The sequence below is a fragment of the Dryobates pubescens genome, chromosome 7, assembly GCF_014839835.1.
Source record: "Dryobates pubescens isolate bDryPub1 chromosome 7, bDryPub1.pri, whole genome shotgun sequence".
In the NCBI taxonomy this organism is placed as follows: Eukaryota; Metazoa; Chordata; class Aves; order Piciformes; family Picidae; genus Dryobates; species Dryobates pubescens.
Genome location: NC_071618.1, coordinates 38,642,506 through 38,660,928, shown reverse-complemented (window position 1 = coordinate 38,660,928; position 18,423 = coordinate 38,642,506). Strand labels below are relative to the sequence as shown.

Here is an 18,423-nt window from a genome sequence, read left to right as displayed (position 1 = left end):
CCTCCGTGCCCAAAACACAAACCTCAAACCACTTCTGCCAACTTTCGAGACAATTCGAATGTGCACAGGGTAAAATCCCATTTGGATCCAGAGTAATAGGAAATGGTGCCAAAACCCCCTTGGGAATCCTTTATTGCATTTTTTTTTTTTAGCCTCCTTGGGTTGCTTTTGTGAGATAATACACTGCAGATTCCCTAATAAAATTTTCACCAATGTAAGTTCTTGGCATACTGAGGAGAAAACTAGCTCACAGAGACAATATTGGCAAAGAATGGGAAAAAATAAATATGGAAGAGTGAGAGTAAAATTCTGCCTTCAGATATCCCCAGGCTTTCCTGAGGGGGACTTTGTGGGACTGCCAAACACAAATGAGGGTTACATTTCACAGTTTTTATGAATGTGATGAGAATTTCATTTGTGTAGTCTACGCGAAGAAATTCTACACAGAGAAAGTGATTGGCCACTGGAATGTGCTGCCTGGGGAGGTGGTGGAGTCACCATCATTGGAGGGGTTTAGGAGGAGAATTGATGGGGTGCTTGGTTGCATGGTTTAGTTGATTAGGTGGTGTTGGATGATAGGTTGGATGCAATGATCTTGAAGGTCTCTTCCAACTGGTTAATTCTCCTCTCCTCTCCTCTCCTCTCCTCTCCTCTCCTCTCCTCTCCTCTCCTCTCCTCTCCTCTCCTCTCCTCTCCTCCTCCTCTCCTCCTCCTCTCCTCCTCCTCTCCTCCTCCTCTCCTCTCCTCTCCTCTCCTCTCCTCTCCTCTCCTCTCCTCTCCTCTCCTCTCCTCTCCTCTCCTCTCCTCTCCTCTCCTCTCCTCTCCTCCTCCTCTCCTCTCCTCTCCTCTCCTCCTCCTCTCCTCTCCTCCTCCTCTCCTCTCCTCTCCTCTCCTCTCCTCCTCCTCTCCTCTCCTCTCCTCTCCTCTCCTCCTCCTCTCCTCTCCTCTCCTCCTCCTCTCCTCTCCTCCTCCTCTCCTCTCCTCTCCTCTCCTCCTCCTCTCCTCTCCTCCTCCTCTCCTCTCCTCTCCTCCTCCTCTCCTCTCCTTTCCTCTCCTCTCCTACTCCACTCCTCTTCCACTCCACTCCACTCCACTCCACTCCACTTTATATATCAATCAGGTATGTGGAAGTTAAGCATTGGGTGCTCAGAAATGTAAAAAAGATGGCCAAAAGGCTTCTCTTATTTGCTAACCTGGACTTGAATATGGACCTTTTTCTCTGTCTTTCTTCAAGGTCAGAGAGTACGTGAGAAAAATTGAACTGTATCAGCAGCAAATCCATAATCTCACCATCAGAGTGGAGTACATGGAGACCGGCATATCTTACACAGAACTGGACTTCCAGTTACTCAAAGTGGAAATCAGTGACCTAGAGAGACTGGTCACACAGCTGAAATCCAGCCTCCTTGGAAGCAATGTCATCGTTGAGCAAATATTTTTGGAGGTATTGCCAAATTCTTAATCTGTCACAGAGGGTTCAAACATACAGATCGTCTGCTCTCCTTGGTGTTTGGATTGAGGAAATGCAGCCTGTCTCTGCTGCAGCCAGAGGAATGTTCCTCATGTTTCATCAGCATAAATGAAAAGAAAGCTTGATTGTAAATGTATTAACATTTTGGTTTTCCGTGACATTGAGCGCAGAAAAGCAAGAAAATCCCAAAGCAAACAGAGACCTCTTTGCCTTTGCCAAATATCTGACTGAAAGTTATGAGTTTTGCATAGTCTTAAGCACACAAGCTGATTATTAGAATCATAGAATCATAGAAATGTTAGGGTTGGAAGGGACCTCAAGGATCACCTAGTTCCAGCCCCTCTCACCTCACACTGGATCAGGTTGCCCAGAGCTACATCCAGCCTGGCCTTAAAAACCTCCAGGGATGGGGCTTCTATCACCAACCTGGTCAACCTGTTCCAGTGTCTCACCACCCTCGTGGTGAAGGACTTCTTCCTAACATCCAATCTGAATCTACCCATTTCTAATTTTGTTTCATTCCCCCTAGTCCTATTACTACCTGGCACCCTAAAAAGTCCCTCCCCAGCTTTCTTGTAGGCCCCCTTCAGATACTGGAAGGCCACAATTAGGTCTCCTCAGAGCCTTCTCTTCTCCAGACTGAACAGCCTCAACTCTCTCAGCCTGTCCTCACAGGAGAAGTACTCCAGCCCTCTAATCATAAATATTAATTTATAGACCCCCCATTCTTGAAAGCCTCTGTGCTTTAACTCACATAATTAAAAAATTAGCTCCTGGTTGCTAGGGCAGTGGCCCAATTGATGTGAAATCAAGAAGTGGGGAAGACTATCACCTTCCCAGAAGACTACAAATCACATTTTCAAAATTGCATTTAATCACTCACCTAGAGAGAAAAATTACTGCAGATGAAATATCGTTTTCTTCATTGTCCTCTAAACCATCAGGTAGGTGATTGAGAATGTAATTTATCTGTGCAAATAAAATTTCCAGGTACTTAAAAAAACTGAGTAGAATAGAATAGAGTTAACCAAGTTGGAAAAGACCTTCGAGATCATTGAGTCCAACCTATCACCCAACACGATCTAATCAACTAAACCATGGCACTAAGTGCCCCATCCAGTTTCTTCCTAAACACCTCCAGTGATGGTGACTCCACCACCTCCCTGGGCAGCCCATTCCAATGGCCAATCACTCTTTCTGTGAAGAACTTCTTCCTAACATCCAGCCTAAAGTATTTTTTTATATACAATAGCTAGCATTTGCCTCAGACTTACTGGGTATTTTTGTGCTATGTGTAGAATACCACTGTAATTTTGCATTTTTTTATACAGCTGAGTATTACAGTCACACAGCTCTGCAGGAAATGCAAAGTTCAGACTAGCAGGATAAGGCCTATTCCTTGTTGAATAGAATAGAATAGAATAGAATAGAATAGAATAGAATAGAATAGAATAGACCAGGTTGGAATAGTTCCTCATTCTTGTGCTGTAGGCTCTTTGGTATGACCAACCCTACTTGCAAATATCTGTAAAATAATGTGGTGGGTTGCCTGCATCAAGAATAGTGTGGCCAGCAGGAGCAGGGAAGTCATTGTGCCCCTGTACTAACCAAGGGGTTAGGCCACACTTTGAGTCCTGTGTCCAGTTCTGGGCCCCTCAGTTTAAGAAGGACATTGAGACACTTGAACATGTCCAGAGAAGGGCAGCAAGGCTGGGGAGAGGCCTTGAGCACAAGCTCAAGGAGAGACTCAGGGAGCTGGAATTGTTAAGCCTGGAAAAGAGTAGGCTCAGGGGAGACCTTCTTGCTGTCTACAACTACCTGAAGGGAGGTTGCAGTCAGGTGGGGGTCAGTCTCTTCTCTCAGGCAACCAGCACCAGAACAAGAGGACACAGTCTCAAGCTGTGCCAGGGGAAGTTTAGGCTCGAGGTGAGGAGAAAGTTCTTCACAAAGTTGTTAGCCATTAGAATGGGATGCTCAGGGGGGTGGTGGAGTCACCACCCCTGGAGGTGTTCAAGAGGGGATTGGACATGACACTTGGTGCCATGGTCTAGTAGACATGAGGTCTGTGGTGACAGGTTGCACTTGATGATCTTTGAGGTCTTTTCCAACCTTGTTGATTCTATGATTCTATGACCTTTCCCCCCAACATTAACTTTTCAGGCAGACTAACTCGGCTAGAAGCAAATGAAGCTGTATTGACAAGCAAAATCGACACTCTGCAATGGAATGCAATGAATATGTACAAAATATACAGGATTTACAATATTATACAGATATTTACAATTAGCAAACAACAAGAAAGACCAGGGAAGCTGCTCCACTGCCCCTCCCTACCCCCAAACCTTCCAAACCTCCCTCTTCCAAGAGAGAGAAGCTGGGAGAAAAGCAGTGAGTTAGGCTTATCTCAAGGTCAACCAGAAGCGTTATCTTCTCCCAGGCAAAGCAGAACAGCTGACATCAGAGGAGAAGAGAAAAGGACTGAAAAGTGAAGAATTGTTATGGTATAGCTCCTTTTGCCCCAGACATTTATCCAATGAATTTGTTTAGAACAATCTTTTGTTTTCCTTTTTACACCCAACAGTGATTTATTTGTACTTTTCTACTTCTCTGCTCGAAATCTGCAGCTAAATTTTAAAGGCATAGCCTAAAACTACCACAAATAAAATCAACAGAAATTTAAGCTTTCTCTCCCTCTTATTCTTTGGTTTGTTTTTTTTTTTTTTCATTCCCCACTCTAGATCACAAATCTGACTCTGCTGGTAAATGAACTGGAATCACTGGACAAAAACAATATCCTTGCAATTCGCCGGCAAATTGTGTCCCTGCAGAATCGATTGAAAGAGTGTGAAGAGAACACAAACAAGACTACAGTAGCCCCTTATTTCCCACCAGGTAAGTGTTTCTGTGGTATATCAGATAAGAAACAACACAATAGATGGGCAGAACAGTAGGCACAGAGATATCCAGATGGGCAGAGTCCAACGGCATGAGATTTAACACATCTAATTGCTGTGTTCTGCACATTGGCCACAGCAACCCCATGCAGTGCTACAGGCTGGGGTCAGAGTGGCTGGAGAGCGGCCAGGCAGAAAGGGACCTGGGGGAACTGGTTGAGAGTAGGCTGAACATGAGGCAGAAGTGTGCCCAGGTGGCAAGGAAGGCCAATGGCATCCTGGCCTGTATCAGAAAGAGTGTGGCCAGCAGGAGCAGGGAGGTCATTCTGCCCCTGGACTCAGCACTGGTCAGGCCACACCTTGAGTCCTGTGTCCAGTTTTGGGCCCCTGAGTTTAGGAAAGATGTTGAGTTGCTGGAAGGTGTCCAGAGAAGGGCAACAAAGCTGGGGAGGGGTTTGGAGCACAGCCCTGTGAGGGGAGGCTGAAGGAGCTGGCGTTGTTTAGCCTGGAGAAGAGGAGGCTCAGGGGAGACCTTCTTGCTGTCTACAACTCCCTGAAGGGAGGTTGTAGCCAGTTGAGGGGTGATCTCTTCTCCCAGGCAACCAGCACCAGAACAAGAGGACACAGTCTCAAGCTGTGCCAGGGGAGGCTGAGGCTGAATGTTAGGAAGAAGTTCTTCATAGAGAGAGTGATTGCCCATTGGAATGTGCTGCCTGGGGAGGTGGTGGAGTCCCCATCATTGGAGGTGTTTAGGAGGAGACTGGATGGGGTGCTTGGTGCCATGGTTTAGTTGATTAGATGGTGTTGGATGATAGGTTGGACTCGATGATCTTGAAGGTCTTTTCCAACCTGGTCTATTCCATTCCATTCCATTCCATTCCATTCCATTCCATTCCATTCCATTCCATTCCATTCCATTCCATTCCATTCCATTCTATTCTATTCTATTCTATTCTATTCTTCCTATCCCTTTGTTAATACTAAATACAACCCTTTGTTGACACTAAATACAACTGTAATTATACAATTAAGCTTTTGAAAAATTGAGGAGACAGCTCCTAATGTTACATCAACTGGTTCAAAAGGAAAATGAGGGCAGGAAACAACCTCTTCCAGCCTCAGTAGCTGTTTTCAACTGGAAAAGTTGTGATCTCCCTCTCACCTGAAGTGCAAAAAGCAGCTCTCTATCCACATCTCTCTTTTTCTAAACAATCACCTCTTTTTTTGAGGGGAAAGTATGCCCCTTTTTTGTGTGACCAGCTTTGATTTTGAACAGTTCCTGTGAAAGTGACCTGTGTCACGATGGTTTTGCTCTGATGCTGCTTGGGAAATGTATGAGCAGTTGATGTACTAAAGCTGTTGATGTTCAAGCTCCGGAAGGTAGCTTTGCATGAAGATTACTTTTGCTTCACAGGCAAAAGATTCTTCTAAATCAGAAGGTCAAGAACCTTGGGGGGAAATTCTGGTCTCAGGGAAATAAGTAGGAACTTCATTACTGATTTCACTGTGGCTAGGATATTATTATTTCCTTAACTAGGAAAAGTTATGTTCTGGGGCTTAAATCAGCAGTTCCCAGAGTGTGGTTCATGTAGAAGCATCAACAGGGCATATGGTTTACAACTGGAGTAACTTTTACTTTGACATTGTGCTCAGTTTGAAAATGCTTATTATGAGTCAATAATAGTCTGAAGGAGTTTTGAGAGTCAGATATAATACACTGGAACAAACTATTTAGAAAACAGTAGTTTAGGTCTGCCAGATCAAGCATCCCACTTGCTAACACACAGAAGGATCACTATCAAACTATCTTGATCCCCCAAGCTTTTTATACATGGGGGAATTCCTTTTGACAGTATTGTAAGAGGGAAAGTACTCTCTCATATCCAATGCCCAGAGAAAGGACTTTGCTTTTCCATGTAAGCTGGTTAGCAATCAGCTAGAGGAGCCCATGAAAAAGGTGGAGTGGTGTCCTGCTGGCAAGGAGCATGAATTTGCATCTACTTGCATGGACCTCTCATCACCATGAGGTCAGCTCCTTCAAGTGTCTCATTGGAAAAGTGAAAGGTAGAAAAATAAACTTCTCTTAGGGTCGACAGCCTTTCCTACTGAGATCTCCTCAGGGCTTCCTGTCAATGCAGGCAGCTGCTGCACTTCTCTGACAGGATGTGCGAGTAGCACCTTGTTTGGGGATCAGGCAGCAGAGGAAGCTGAAACAAAAACCTGCATTGCAAAATCTCAAGGCTGCTCTCTGCTCCTTAAGGAGGGGATTAAAATGTTTCCCTGAAAAACAACAACAACAACAAACCCCAAACAACCAACCAAATAAACAAACAAACAACCCCCCCCCCCAAACAGGCAATGTTTTAAAAGTACCTGAAGGGCATGTCATTGATTTATTGAGAGTGATGGTGTGTGGAAAGAAGCAGCCTCTTTCCCTTTAAGCCTACAGCAAGCCTATGTTTTGGTGAGAAAGTACTGAACTCTGGAAGAAGAATACTGTGTCCTTCCATGAGTGACAGAGGAAGGTGCTGCTTTTATGCCTGGGTGGTTGTCATGAGCATCTGTGGGATGTAGGAGCTTTCACAGAGTGGGGAAATGGGAGTATATGTTTCATAGTGTAGCTCTTAGGAAGAAATTCTTCATAGAGAGAGTGATTGCCCCTTGGAATGGGCTGCCTGGGGAGGTGGTGGAGTTGCCATCACTGGAGGTGTTTAGGAGGAGACTTGGTGGGGTGCTTGGTGCCATGGTTTAGTTGATTAGATGGTGTTGGATGATGGGATGGACATGATGATCTTGAAGGTCTCCTCCAACCTGGTTTATCCTATCCTATCCTATCCTATCCTATCCTATCCTATCCTATCCTATCCTATCCTATCCTATCCTATCCTATCCTATCCTCTGTGCAGGAATTGGCAAGTTATGCCTGTCCCTGGATGATAGCTCTGGGATGGGTGAAAGTAACTGTAGAGGATTGTGACTGTAATAGAATGATTTCACATGCTTCTTAGGTCATCACAGGGATCAAAATGCTATTGCTTTAGGGTTGCCTTAGTCCTGAATGATGTGCCAGTTAGCTCAGGTACCTGTCAATGCATTGTGTGGGAACCACAGAGCAGAAACTAACCTGTAAGACCAAGACCCCAGGTGGAATGAACAATGATAGCTCCACTGACTTCCAGAGAATTACCACCACTGGCAACATCTGAGGCCATCCTCTGGTGTTATCTGTGAGTTTACCTAGTGCTCACAGCAATAGAAATGATGGAGGGGTCGAAGCATGTGTGTGGACATATTGTCATGACCACCTTTAGGATGGTCTCTGAGACTGGCACAAAGGAATGACAGAGCAGCTGTGGAGGGCTGGCAAGTTTCCTGGTTGGGAGATGTCAGCTATACCCAGGTGTTATGTAGGCTCAGAGCCCTGCTAATCCATGCAGGACTGATGTATCCTGACTTTCTGTGCCTGGCGGGGAGCAAACATTCTCTGGCCAGAGAACACTGTGGAGCAATTACCTGTCCTGTGGATTGCACATGAAAACAAGTAGTAGTAAGATGTTATTGCTTGGGGAGAGGGAGTAAGTATGGGAGACAGCTGCATTTTCTAGATGGCCATTTTGGAGGCTTTGCACGGATGGCTGCACCTAGGCCTCTGAAGCTCCCCAGCACTCAGTTACGTGTATGAACACGATTTCCATAAGTTTTCTCTGCAAGCTTGAATGCCTTGAATTCCTGCCAAACCATTTGGCCTTGCCCTGCTTTTAGTTCATATTATATTTATAATGTTTATATTAAACTGACTCTTTGTCCTGTTTTCAGACTGCATTTTCTTTTCCCCCTTCCCATCCTATCTCCTGAATATTTTGGGTAGGCAACAAGAACTAGAGAGAGTTTGGCTAATCCCCAAGCTGTCTAAGACCATGAGTCTAAAGGCAAGTTTAATTAAAGCTTCTTGCTTCTCAGTGCTGTAGTACACAACTCCTCTGACTCTCCCCCAAGGCTTTTGCTACCGTGTTTCACAGGCTGATCAGGCAGAAAGAAATCACTGGTTTCCATTTGCCTTTCTCTTGGACTGGATAGGTGGGTGTCTGAGTGTCTAATTAGGATGGAGCTCAGTTAATCACCCTCATCATCATTGACTTTCCTGTCTGCAGCAGTCCCTGGTAGCTCCGCTCTCACCATTCTAGAGGGAAGAAATACTTATCCACTCATTTTTCTTTTGCACCAATCTCATATGGCTACATCAGGGCATGTATAGAGACAAAAGACCCCAGGATGGTTGTCTGAGGACTCTGCAACAGAATCATTGCCACATTTCATTGAAGTGATCTGAGAGAAGCAGCAGGGAGAAGTGAGTCAGATGAAACTCTCAAAGGGATTAAAGTAATCATCATCATCATCACAGTATCATAGTATCACAGTATAACTAAGGTTGGAAGAGACCTTGAGGATCATCAAGTCCAACCTGTCTCCACAGACCTCATGACTAGACCATGGCACCAAGTGCCACATCCAATCTCCTCTTGAACACCTCCAGGGACGGTGACTCCACGACCTCCCTGGGCAGCACATTCCAATGACGAATTACTCTCTCCGTGAAGAACTTTCTCCTCACCTCCAGCCTAAACTTCCCCTGGTGCAGCTTTAGACTGTGTCCTCTTGTTCTGGTGCTGGTTGCCTGGGAGAAGAGACCAACCCCTTCCTGGCTACAACCACCTTTCAGGTAGTTGTAGAGGGCAATGAGGTCACCCCTGAGCCTCCTCTTCTCCAGGCTAAACAATCCCAGCTCCCTCAACCTCTCCTCATTTAGCTTTGTGCTCAAGGCCTCTCCCCAGCCTTGTTGCCGTTCTCTGGACACATTCAAGTGTCTCGATGTCCTTCCTAAACTGAGGGGCCCAGAACTGGACACAGGACTCAAGGTGTGGCCTAACCAGTGCAGAGTTCAGGGGCACAATCACTTTCCTGCTCCTGCTGGCCACACTATTCCTAATGCAGGTCAGGATGCCATTGGCCCTCTTGGCCACCTGGGCACACTGCTAGCTCATGTTTAGGCAGCTGTCAATCAGCTCCCCCAGGTCCCTCTCTGTTTGGCAGCTCTCCAGCCACTCTGACCCCAGCCTGTAGCTCTGCATGGGGTTGTTGTGTCCAAAGTGCAGCACCCGGTACTTGGATGTGTTGAATGCCATCCCATTGGACTCTGCCCATCTGTCCAGTCGGTCGAGGTCCCTCTGCAGAGCCTTTGTACCCTCTAACTGACCAACATCTGCTCCAATAATAATACAAACCCCAAACAAACAAGTGGAAAAAAAGGAGCAAAGCTGTGATTCCTGGCTTTTATGCATTTAGAAACTAAGGATTTCAAGTTACTGGGGAATAGGTCTTAGCAAGAGAAATATCTGGTGTAGCTTAATGTTGAAACTTAGGCAATCCTATTGGAGTCTTATAGTGATTTCACTTTGACTTTAAATCTTACCTCCTGTGCACCCAAGAGGTCTGTACTTGTGAAGATTTTTAGGTTGTGTTTTGAAATAGATCCATACATACATAAAGAGAGAGACATAATTACAGATACCTGAAAAGGTCTGTCCAGTTACTTCTCTCCAGACTGACTGATCTATCCTTGCAGTCATATCTATCACTCCATTGGCAATGGAAGTAGCTTAGCTGAGGCACATGAATTTTTACTTGCCTGAAGGTAGGTTAGATGAACTTCAGCACTCCGTCTTATCTCCTGTTAGATGCTGACAACATAAATCTTCTCCGATGCATCCATCAGCCTGTGCCTGGTCATAATGGTAAAGACTGAGGTGCTAGTGTTGGCCTTCCTGTGTCAGAAAGTAGGAGACATGACGTAGATGTGTAGACATGGCAATCTGGGACAAGGTTTATTGGCCATGGTGGTGTTAGGCTCGCATTCAGAGTCATCAGTTGAGTTTGAGGATCTGGGGGTACTGGTTGATAGTAGGCTGAACATGAGAATAGACTAGACTAGACTAGACTAGACTAGAATAGACCGGGTTGGAAGAGACCTTCAAGATCATCGTGTCCAACCCATCAACCAATCCAACCCACCTAATCAACTAAACCATGGCACCAAGCACCCCATCAAGTCTCCTCCTGAACACCTCCAATGACGGCGACTCCACCACCTCCCCAGGCAGCCCATTCCAATGGGCAATCACTCTCTCGTATAGAACTTCTTCCTCACATCCAACCTAAACCTCCCCTGGCGCAGCCTGAGACTGTGTTCTTTTGTTCTGGTGCTGGCTGCCTGGGAGAAGAGACCATCATCCATCTGTCTACAACCTCCCTTCAGGTAGTTGTAGAGAGCAATAAGGTCACCCCTGAGTCTCCTCTTCTCCAGGCTAAGCAACCCCAGCTCCCTCAGTCTTTCCTCATAGAGCTTGTGTTCCAAACCCAGCATTGTGCCCAGGTGGCCAAGAAGGCCAAAAGCATCCTGGCCTGGATCAGGAATAGTGTGGCCAGCAGGAGCAGGGAAGTCATTCTGCCCCAATACTCAGCAGGGAGGTCATTGTGCCCCTGTTCGCTGCACTGGTTAGGCCACACCTTGAGTTCTGGGCTCCTCAGTTTAGGAAAGATGTTGAGTTGCTGGAAAGTGTCCAGAGAAGGGCAACAAAGCTGGAGGTGTTCAAGAGGGGATTGGACGTGTGGTTTAGTAGTCATGAGGTCTTGGGTGACAGGTTGGACTTGATGATCTTTGAGGTCTCTTCCAACCTTATTGATTCTACGAGTCTGTGATTCTATGTACCTATGTTAGCCCTCCCCTCACCCCTTTTCTACATAAGCATGAAACAAAGGAAGGCAGAAGAAGGAGGACATCACTCATGAGTGGCCCAAAACAATGGAGAAAGGAGTTAAAAACTTGAAAGTTTGAATAATGTATATGGATTTATTTCAAGTACCTTCTAATATTTACAAAATTACACTTTGTTTCCTTTGTGCATTTCCAACCCCCCCCCAAGATCCAGACAGGGAAGGAAGTTCAGATTAAATAAACAACAACGAATTCTTCTGAACCTGTGCAGAAGACAGATCACTCCCTGACTACCCCAGAGTTTCTTGGTGAAAAATAATAATAATAATAATAATTCTGGGAGAGTTTTCAAGGAAATCAAAACTCAAGCACACACACACACACACACCCTCTAAGGAAACCTCAGCCAATTGCTGATGCCATTAAACCAGAACACGCTCCTAACTTTATTTCAATAATTCATTGTTTCATAAATAAAAAGCAAACAAGTGTTCAGCAGAGAGATCTCTTTAAGGGGGAGAAATAATAATTTATTATTTCCCTTGTAAAAAAAGGGTCTCTCTGCTGAACACACCTTTGTTTTTTATTTATGAAACAAGGTATGAATTATTAAAGCAAAGCTGGGATGGTGTTCTGCTTAATGACACGAGAAATCATTTGAGGTCGCATAGAGATGAGTTGAGCAAGTGCTGCGCTACCTGCGAGTTTCAGTGCTGCACTTTCCTAAACAAACCAAGGATTTTAGAGCATTTAATAAGCATTTAATTCTGAGAGAAGTTTATTGTGATTTAAGCACGGTAATACATTCAGTGTGTCACCAGCCCTCACGCCAGACGTAGCAATACATAATAGAGATATAGGAAGAAAACAGTTCACATTGATTTATGGAGTTGGCAGCCTGCAAGTCATTTTGCATGTCTGCCTTAGCTTTCTTCCTTTGCATGAGCTGAGGAGCAAGTGCCTCCAAATGTTGGTGTCTGTGCCAAGTGCTGAGGCCATGTTACTAGCCATGCTACGTGCCATTTCCAGAGATGCAGCCTGGCTAGTCATAGAGCAGTGCCTTCCTTGCATGCTATATTTGGAAATGAGGTTTCTGCTCCAGGGCCTTGTCCTTCATAAAGCACTTAAGTGCATGCTTAAATGCTCTTCTGCTCTGAGCCTGGAATGCTGATTTGCATCGATTCTTGGTGGCACAGGAGGAAGTGCTGTTCAACCAGGGTCAGCCCATGCTTCAGCTGCAAGAATCCAGTTCTGGGCCCCTCAGTTTAAGAAGGACATAGAGATGCTTGAGCGTGTCTGGAGAAGGGCAGCGAGGCTGGGGAGAGGCCTTGAGCACAAGCCCTAGGAGGAGAGGCTGAGGGAGTGGGATTGTTTAGCCTGGAGAAGAGGGGGCTCAGGGGAGACCTTATTGCTCTCTACAACTACCTGAAGGGTGGTTGTAGCCAGGACGGGGTTGGTCTCTTCTCCCAGGCAACCAGCACCAGAACAAGAGGACACAGTCTAAAGCTGCACCAGGGAAAGTTTAGGCTCGAGGTGAGGAGAAAGTTCTTCACAGAGAGAGTTGTTAGCCATTGGAATGTGCTGCCCAGGGAGGTGGTGTAATCACCATCCACGGAGATGCTCAAGAGGGGATTGGATGTGGCACTTGGTGCCATGGTCTAGTCATGAGGTCTGTGGTGACAGGTTGGACTTGATGATCTTTGAGGTCTCTTCCAACCTTGGTGATACTGTGATACTGTAATCCCAGGACACAAAAGGAGCTAGTGGAGGACACAGGTTGTTCACAACTCATGCCACCCTCTCTGTCATGGGCTGGGCACTCAGTGATGTAGAGCTGCTCCTATGGGTAATGCTGACCCAAAAGAAGTTGCCAGCATGGCCTAGGGATGCAGGGGATTAGGTCAGCAGAATGATTCATATTTAATATAAAGCTGCTCTTCATCTTTCTCCTATATGTTGAGAAGAGACTGCAGGTGAGGTTGCTAGCACAAGACAGCACAAAACTGCGAGGGGGGAAAGTGTTATGTAGTGGAAGCAGAGAAATGCTACATTTTGAGAAAGGAGGAGACATTGAGAACTTCACTGCCAAACTGAGTTTATACATTGGCACCAATGTTACTCCCTTGCTTGGACAGTTCTAACATTCAGGCTACAAGCTTCCTTGTTCCAGAGGCAAAGCACCTTACCCCTGTTCAAAGCAGGTCTGAAAAATATTTTTCTGCATTTGCAACAGTCCATTTTTTTTCACCAAATATCTTCTTACCCATTCTTTTTTCTGAGGAGAATAGCATAGAATAGAATAGAATGGAATGGAATGGAATGGAATGGAATGGAATAGAATGGAATGGAATGGAATGGGATGGAATGGAATGGAATGGAATAGAATAGAATAGAATAGAATAGAATAGAATAGAATAGAATAGAATAGAATAGAATAAACCAGGTTGGAAGAGACCACTGAGATCAAGTCCAACCTATCATCCAACACTATCTAATCAACTAAACCATTGCAACAAGCACCCCATCCGGTCTCTAGTACTTCAGATTGGTCTGTCTGTGTTTCCCCTTATCTGTGGGATAGACTAGAATGCCTTTGAGAATAATACACCTGCTAGGCATTTTACATCAATGGCTTTAGGTGTTTTCAATTCAGCTCTGTGAGTTGTCTAGCCTTGCTTGGGGATGGTCAGCTTTGAGGGCAAAAGGTAAATTCACTCTTTGTTATTCCTTCTCTCTCTCTTTTGTGCTAAGACATAGGTTATTTATATGCTGGACATAACTTCATATGACTGAGCTTATGAGCAGCCATTCTTTCATACAGGCTGTTAGCAATCATGACATGCCATCCATGCAAAGTATTAAAACCTCAAAAGATAAGTTTGACTTTCACCATTGACATCATAGCTGGCGGTGCACAGAGTTTCTGTGCTGAGGGAAGTATTATCAACATCAAACAGCTGTGGCCATTAATGTATCCATTAATTGATATGTGAGACTTGGGTCTATTATACTCCATCTTTAACAAAGAAGACTGTCTAGTGGCTAAAGCACCCCACTGAACTGGGAAACACTGGAGCTGGTACTAAGCTTGTGAGCTGGTGCCAGTTACTTGACGTCACTGTGTCCATTATCTGAGCTGAACATATCCTCACAATGAAAAATCTGGGATGCTTTTGTGCCAGGAATACAAAAAGCTAATATTAACACTTGGAAAAAAAACATGCTGGTTTTTGCCAGTGGCAGCTTTGGACTCATCAGAGGCCCATGATCATTTCTGAGTGGAGGATTTTTTTCCATCAGTGGTGTACAATATTGAGAATTTATCAGCAAAAGGGAATGTCACTGCCATTCACCATGAGTAAAAGGAAAGTATTTCTTGCATCTAAATTAATTTTTCCATGACCCTGAAAATGGCTTCTGAGTTGATATGTGGAAAACAGGGCTGTTCTGGGTTCAGTTTGAAGTTTTATTCTCTTTAGAGCTGCCTCACATGAGAAATTTGAGTAATATCCATCTACATTTCCTAGGCACATGAGAAATTTCTCTGCCTCACATGAGAAATTTGAGTAATATCCATCTACATTTCCTAGGCTGTGATTGTTGCTGCCTGGAAATTTCATTGAGGGTGTCTCGGTCCAGAGAGGGAAAGAGCCTCAGTTCTTTTGAATATTCCCATGTCATGGAATTAGAGGCACTAATGAGGCCAAAATATCAACAGCAAGGCTGTTTATTAACAGAATAAAGTTGATGGATCAGAAGAAGAGAGAGAGATAATAGAGAGTAAGAGAGAGAAGAGGGAGAGAGAAGAGGAAAGGAATTATATTACTACACCCCTCACCCTTCACGACAGTTTGGGTCTGTGGAGGAGGGCTGCTGCAGCTTTGGAAGGATGCTGCAGCTTTGGCATGGAGGAGATGTCCTTGTTGGCTGTGCTGTCCTCTGAGCAGCCTCTTCAGCTTCACGAGTTGTAGCAGGCAGAATTTAGGACACACAGAGAGGGTTCCTCTTGGTCTGCATCTTCCAGGCTACATGGTGATGTCTCTGTCATTTTTCTCTTAGCTTTTCTCTGTTTTTCTTCAGAGCAGCATTGTCCAGGTCTTTTCCTTCTTCTGATCCACTAGTTGCTCAGATCTTTTATACAGTTTTTAGGTATGTTTATTCCAGAGAGTATCGATAGCAGTGGCCTCTGCCCAGGGCAGCTGCAGTCTGGTGAGCAACATTTATCTATGCACCTTCCAGAGAGTTGTTCCAGTGGCATCTGCCCAATACACATCAGCTATTGTCTTGGCAAGCAGCAAAGGTGATTTTATCTTTGTTGAGTCACATCAAGAGAGAAAAGATTTAGTCTCTTACAGAGGGCCTGAGGTGGAAGGCAACAGGCAGCTATGACACACTGTTGTAAAGATGTGATTCTGACATCAGAATGCTGATCTGAAATGTGACTTCAGAACTGCTGCCACTGCTGCTCCTTCAATCCCCACGGCAGTGAAATACAGGGAAATCAGATACTCCTTTTTTTTTCTCCCCATCTCCCATACTCTCAGTTCCACTGAGGTAGAAAATAATCTCAAATGCTTCTGAAATTGTATTTTCCAAGGAATTTCCTAGTCTATTGGGCTGCTGTGCATCAAATGGGCACCAATAGAAAGCTGTCCCTTTTCTAGAAGAGTGCAGTGAGCATTTATATTCTGTGACTTAATCCTGACTGAGGACAGATGTCCCTATCTTTTCTCCACCCCAGCCATAAGCCAGCAGTGTGCTCAGGTGGCCAAGAAGGCTAGTGGCATCCTGGCCTGGATCAGGAATAGTGTGGCCAGCAGGAGCAGGGAAGTCATTTTGCCCCTGTACTTACTTAGAATACATAGAATAAACCAGGTTGGAAGAGACCTTCAAGATCATCACATCCAACCCATCAACCAATCCAACCCACTTAGCACTGGTTAGGCCACACCTTGAGTACTGTGTCCAGTTCTGGGCCCCTCAGTTTAGGAATGTGTCCAGAGAAGGGCAACAAAGCTCAGGAGGGGTTTGGAGCACAAGACCTATGAGGAGAGGCTGAGGGAGCTGGGGTTGCTTAGCCAGGAAGAGAGGAGGCTCAGGGGAGACCTTCTTACCAGTAGGTTAACAAAGCTATGGCTCACTACCTAAAGGCACAAAAGCCTCTTCTCCCAGGCAGCCACCAACAGAACAAGAGGACACAGTCTCAAGCTGTGCCAGGGAAGGTTTAGGCTGGATGTTGGGAAGAGGTTCTTCACAGAAAGAAAGATTGGCCATTGGAATGAGCTGCCCAGGGAGGTAGTGGAGTCACCATCACCGGAGGTGTTTAAGAAGAGAGTGGATGGGGCACTTGGTGCCATGGTTTAGTTGATTAGATGGTATTGGGTGATAGGTTGGACTTGATGATATCTGAGGTCTTTTCCAACCTGATTCAATTAAATCCTATCCTATCCTATCCTATCCTATCCTATCCTATCCTATCCTATCCTATCCTATCCTATCCTATCCTATCCTATCCTATCCTAATTCTAAATGAGCAGCAACAGAAAGCTGTCCCTTTTCTAGAACAGTGCAATGAATATTTATTTTCTGTGACTTAATCCTGGCTGAGGATGGATGTCCCTATCTTTTCTCCACCCCACCCTCACCATACCCCTGCCTCTCCCAGTAGCTGTAATAATACATGCCAACATTCCAAGTCAGCTTGGAGTGCTTAGTGCCATCCAGTTGCTGACCTTGGCCCAAAATGAGGCTTTTACACATGAAGCTATGCATTTATGCCTGTGTTTTGCCACAAAGTGTGAAACTAGAAAGCACACTCTAGAAGCTACAGTATACAAAACCTCTCTCTTCATGGTGATGTTTGGAAAACCTGGGTTTGTTTTGTGTTTTTTTTCTCTCTTTAATTACAGGTAGCTGCATTCACCGAGGACTGCTGAATGTTAGCGAGCCCTATGTTGTAAAGCTGAACTGGAGAGGATTTTCCTACAAATATGGTTCCTGGGGTAGAGATTATTCTCTCTCTAACCCAGAGAAGGAAGTCTATTGGGTTGCACCGTTGAACACAGACGGGAGATACTTGGAATACTACAGAATTTATAATTCCTTCGATGATTTGCTGCTGTTTAAACCCGCATACGAAAGTAGGATAACATATGGGGAAGGAAGTGGTGCAGCCCTTTATGATAACTATCTATACTATCATTCTTATAGTTCAAGATACATGGTGAAGCATGACTTAAGAAAAAACACCATGGTTTTGAGGAAGGAGCTTCCAAATGCCGCTACCGGTAACCGTTTCTCCTACGCAGGTGTAGCGTGGCAAGACATAGATTTTGCCGTGGATGAAAGTGGGTTATGGGTAATATATTCAACAGAAAACAGCATGGGCAACATTGTGATTAGCAAGCTCAATGAAACCACACTTGATGTGCTGAGTACTTGGCAGACGAGACAGTATAAGCCATCTGTTTCCAATGCTTTCATGTTATGCGGTGTTCTATATGCCACGAGGCCAATGAACACTAGGAAAGAGGAAATCTTCTACATGTATGACACACGTACTGGCCAAGAAAGTAGAATTAGTATTGTGATGGATAAAAAGCTAGATAAAATCCAGGGTATTGACTATAACCCCACAGACCAGAAACTGTATGTTTACAATGATGGTTACCTTGTAAGATATGATATGACCTTTCAGCCTTAGTATGTCAGTGACAGCAGCAGCAGCTGGCAGCAACTAAGATGAGAGGTCTGATATGCCCTTAGACTGTGCTATGGCCAGTTTAGAGTCCATCTGGTCTGATGTATTGTATCTGTGGATGTTATATATATATCACTTAAGTTCTTTAAAGGAATTGCCCACTCTGCACAGCAGTACTAATGGCAGCAATGTACTGCAGGACTGGGTTCTTCAGGTTTTGATTGGTGTTTGTTAGTGCTTGGTGCTTTACAATTGTCCTGCTTCTAAGAGCAGACCTAGTGTGTAGATATAGTGCATTTTGTTCACAGAAATCAATGGACACAGCCTATCTACTGACTGAGAAGCTAATTACCCACTAATGTCCATTTGTCAGTGTAACACAGACAAGTCATCCAAAACTGAGAACGAATTTCCACTGATCTTCATCAGAGTGAATTGAGGTCTCAGAGAAATTAATTGAAGGATTAAAATAATGTAGGAAGTAGATTTGGTCGTAAAACATCAACTCATTTGTTAATCTCAAGGCTTTGGGAGAGGGTAAAATGCATTTTGCTGCTTGAAATCCTACCACAGGGAAGGAAAAGAA

General features: G+C 44.8%; 1 protein-coding gene across 1 annotated transcript in view; it reads left to right on the top strand.

The window, feature by feature from the left end:
• OLFM4 (olfactomedin 4) overlaps positions 1 to 17,840 on the top strand; it is a 35,279-nt gene extending 17,439 nt beyond the window's left edge. Inside the window, exons 4-6 of the mRNA XM_054163064.1 lie at positions 1,235 to 1,444; positions 4,210 to 4,363; positions 17,047 to 17,840. Of these exons, the coding sequence (XP_054019039.1) occupies positions 1,235 to 1,444; positions 4,210 to 4,363; positions 17,047 to 17,840 (1,158 nt within the window). The remainder of the gene's footprint in view (positions 1 to 1,234; positions 1,445 to 4,209; positions 4,364 to 17,046) is intronic.
• The last annotated feature ends 583 nt before the right edge of the window (positions 17,841 to 18,423 follow it).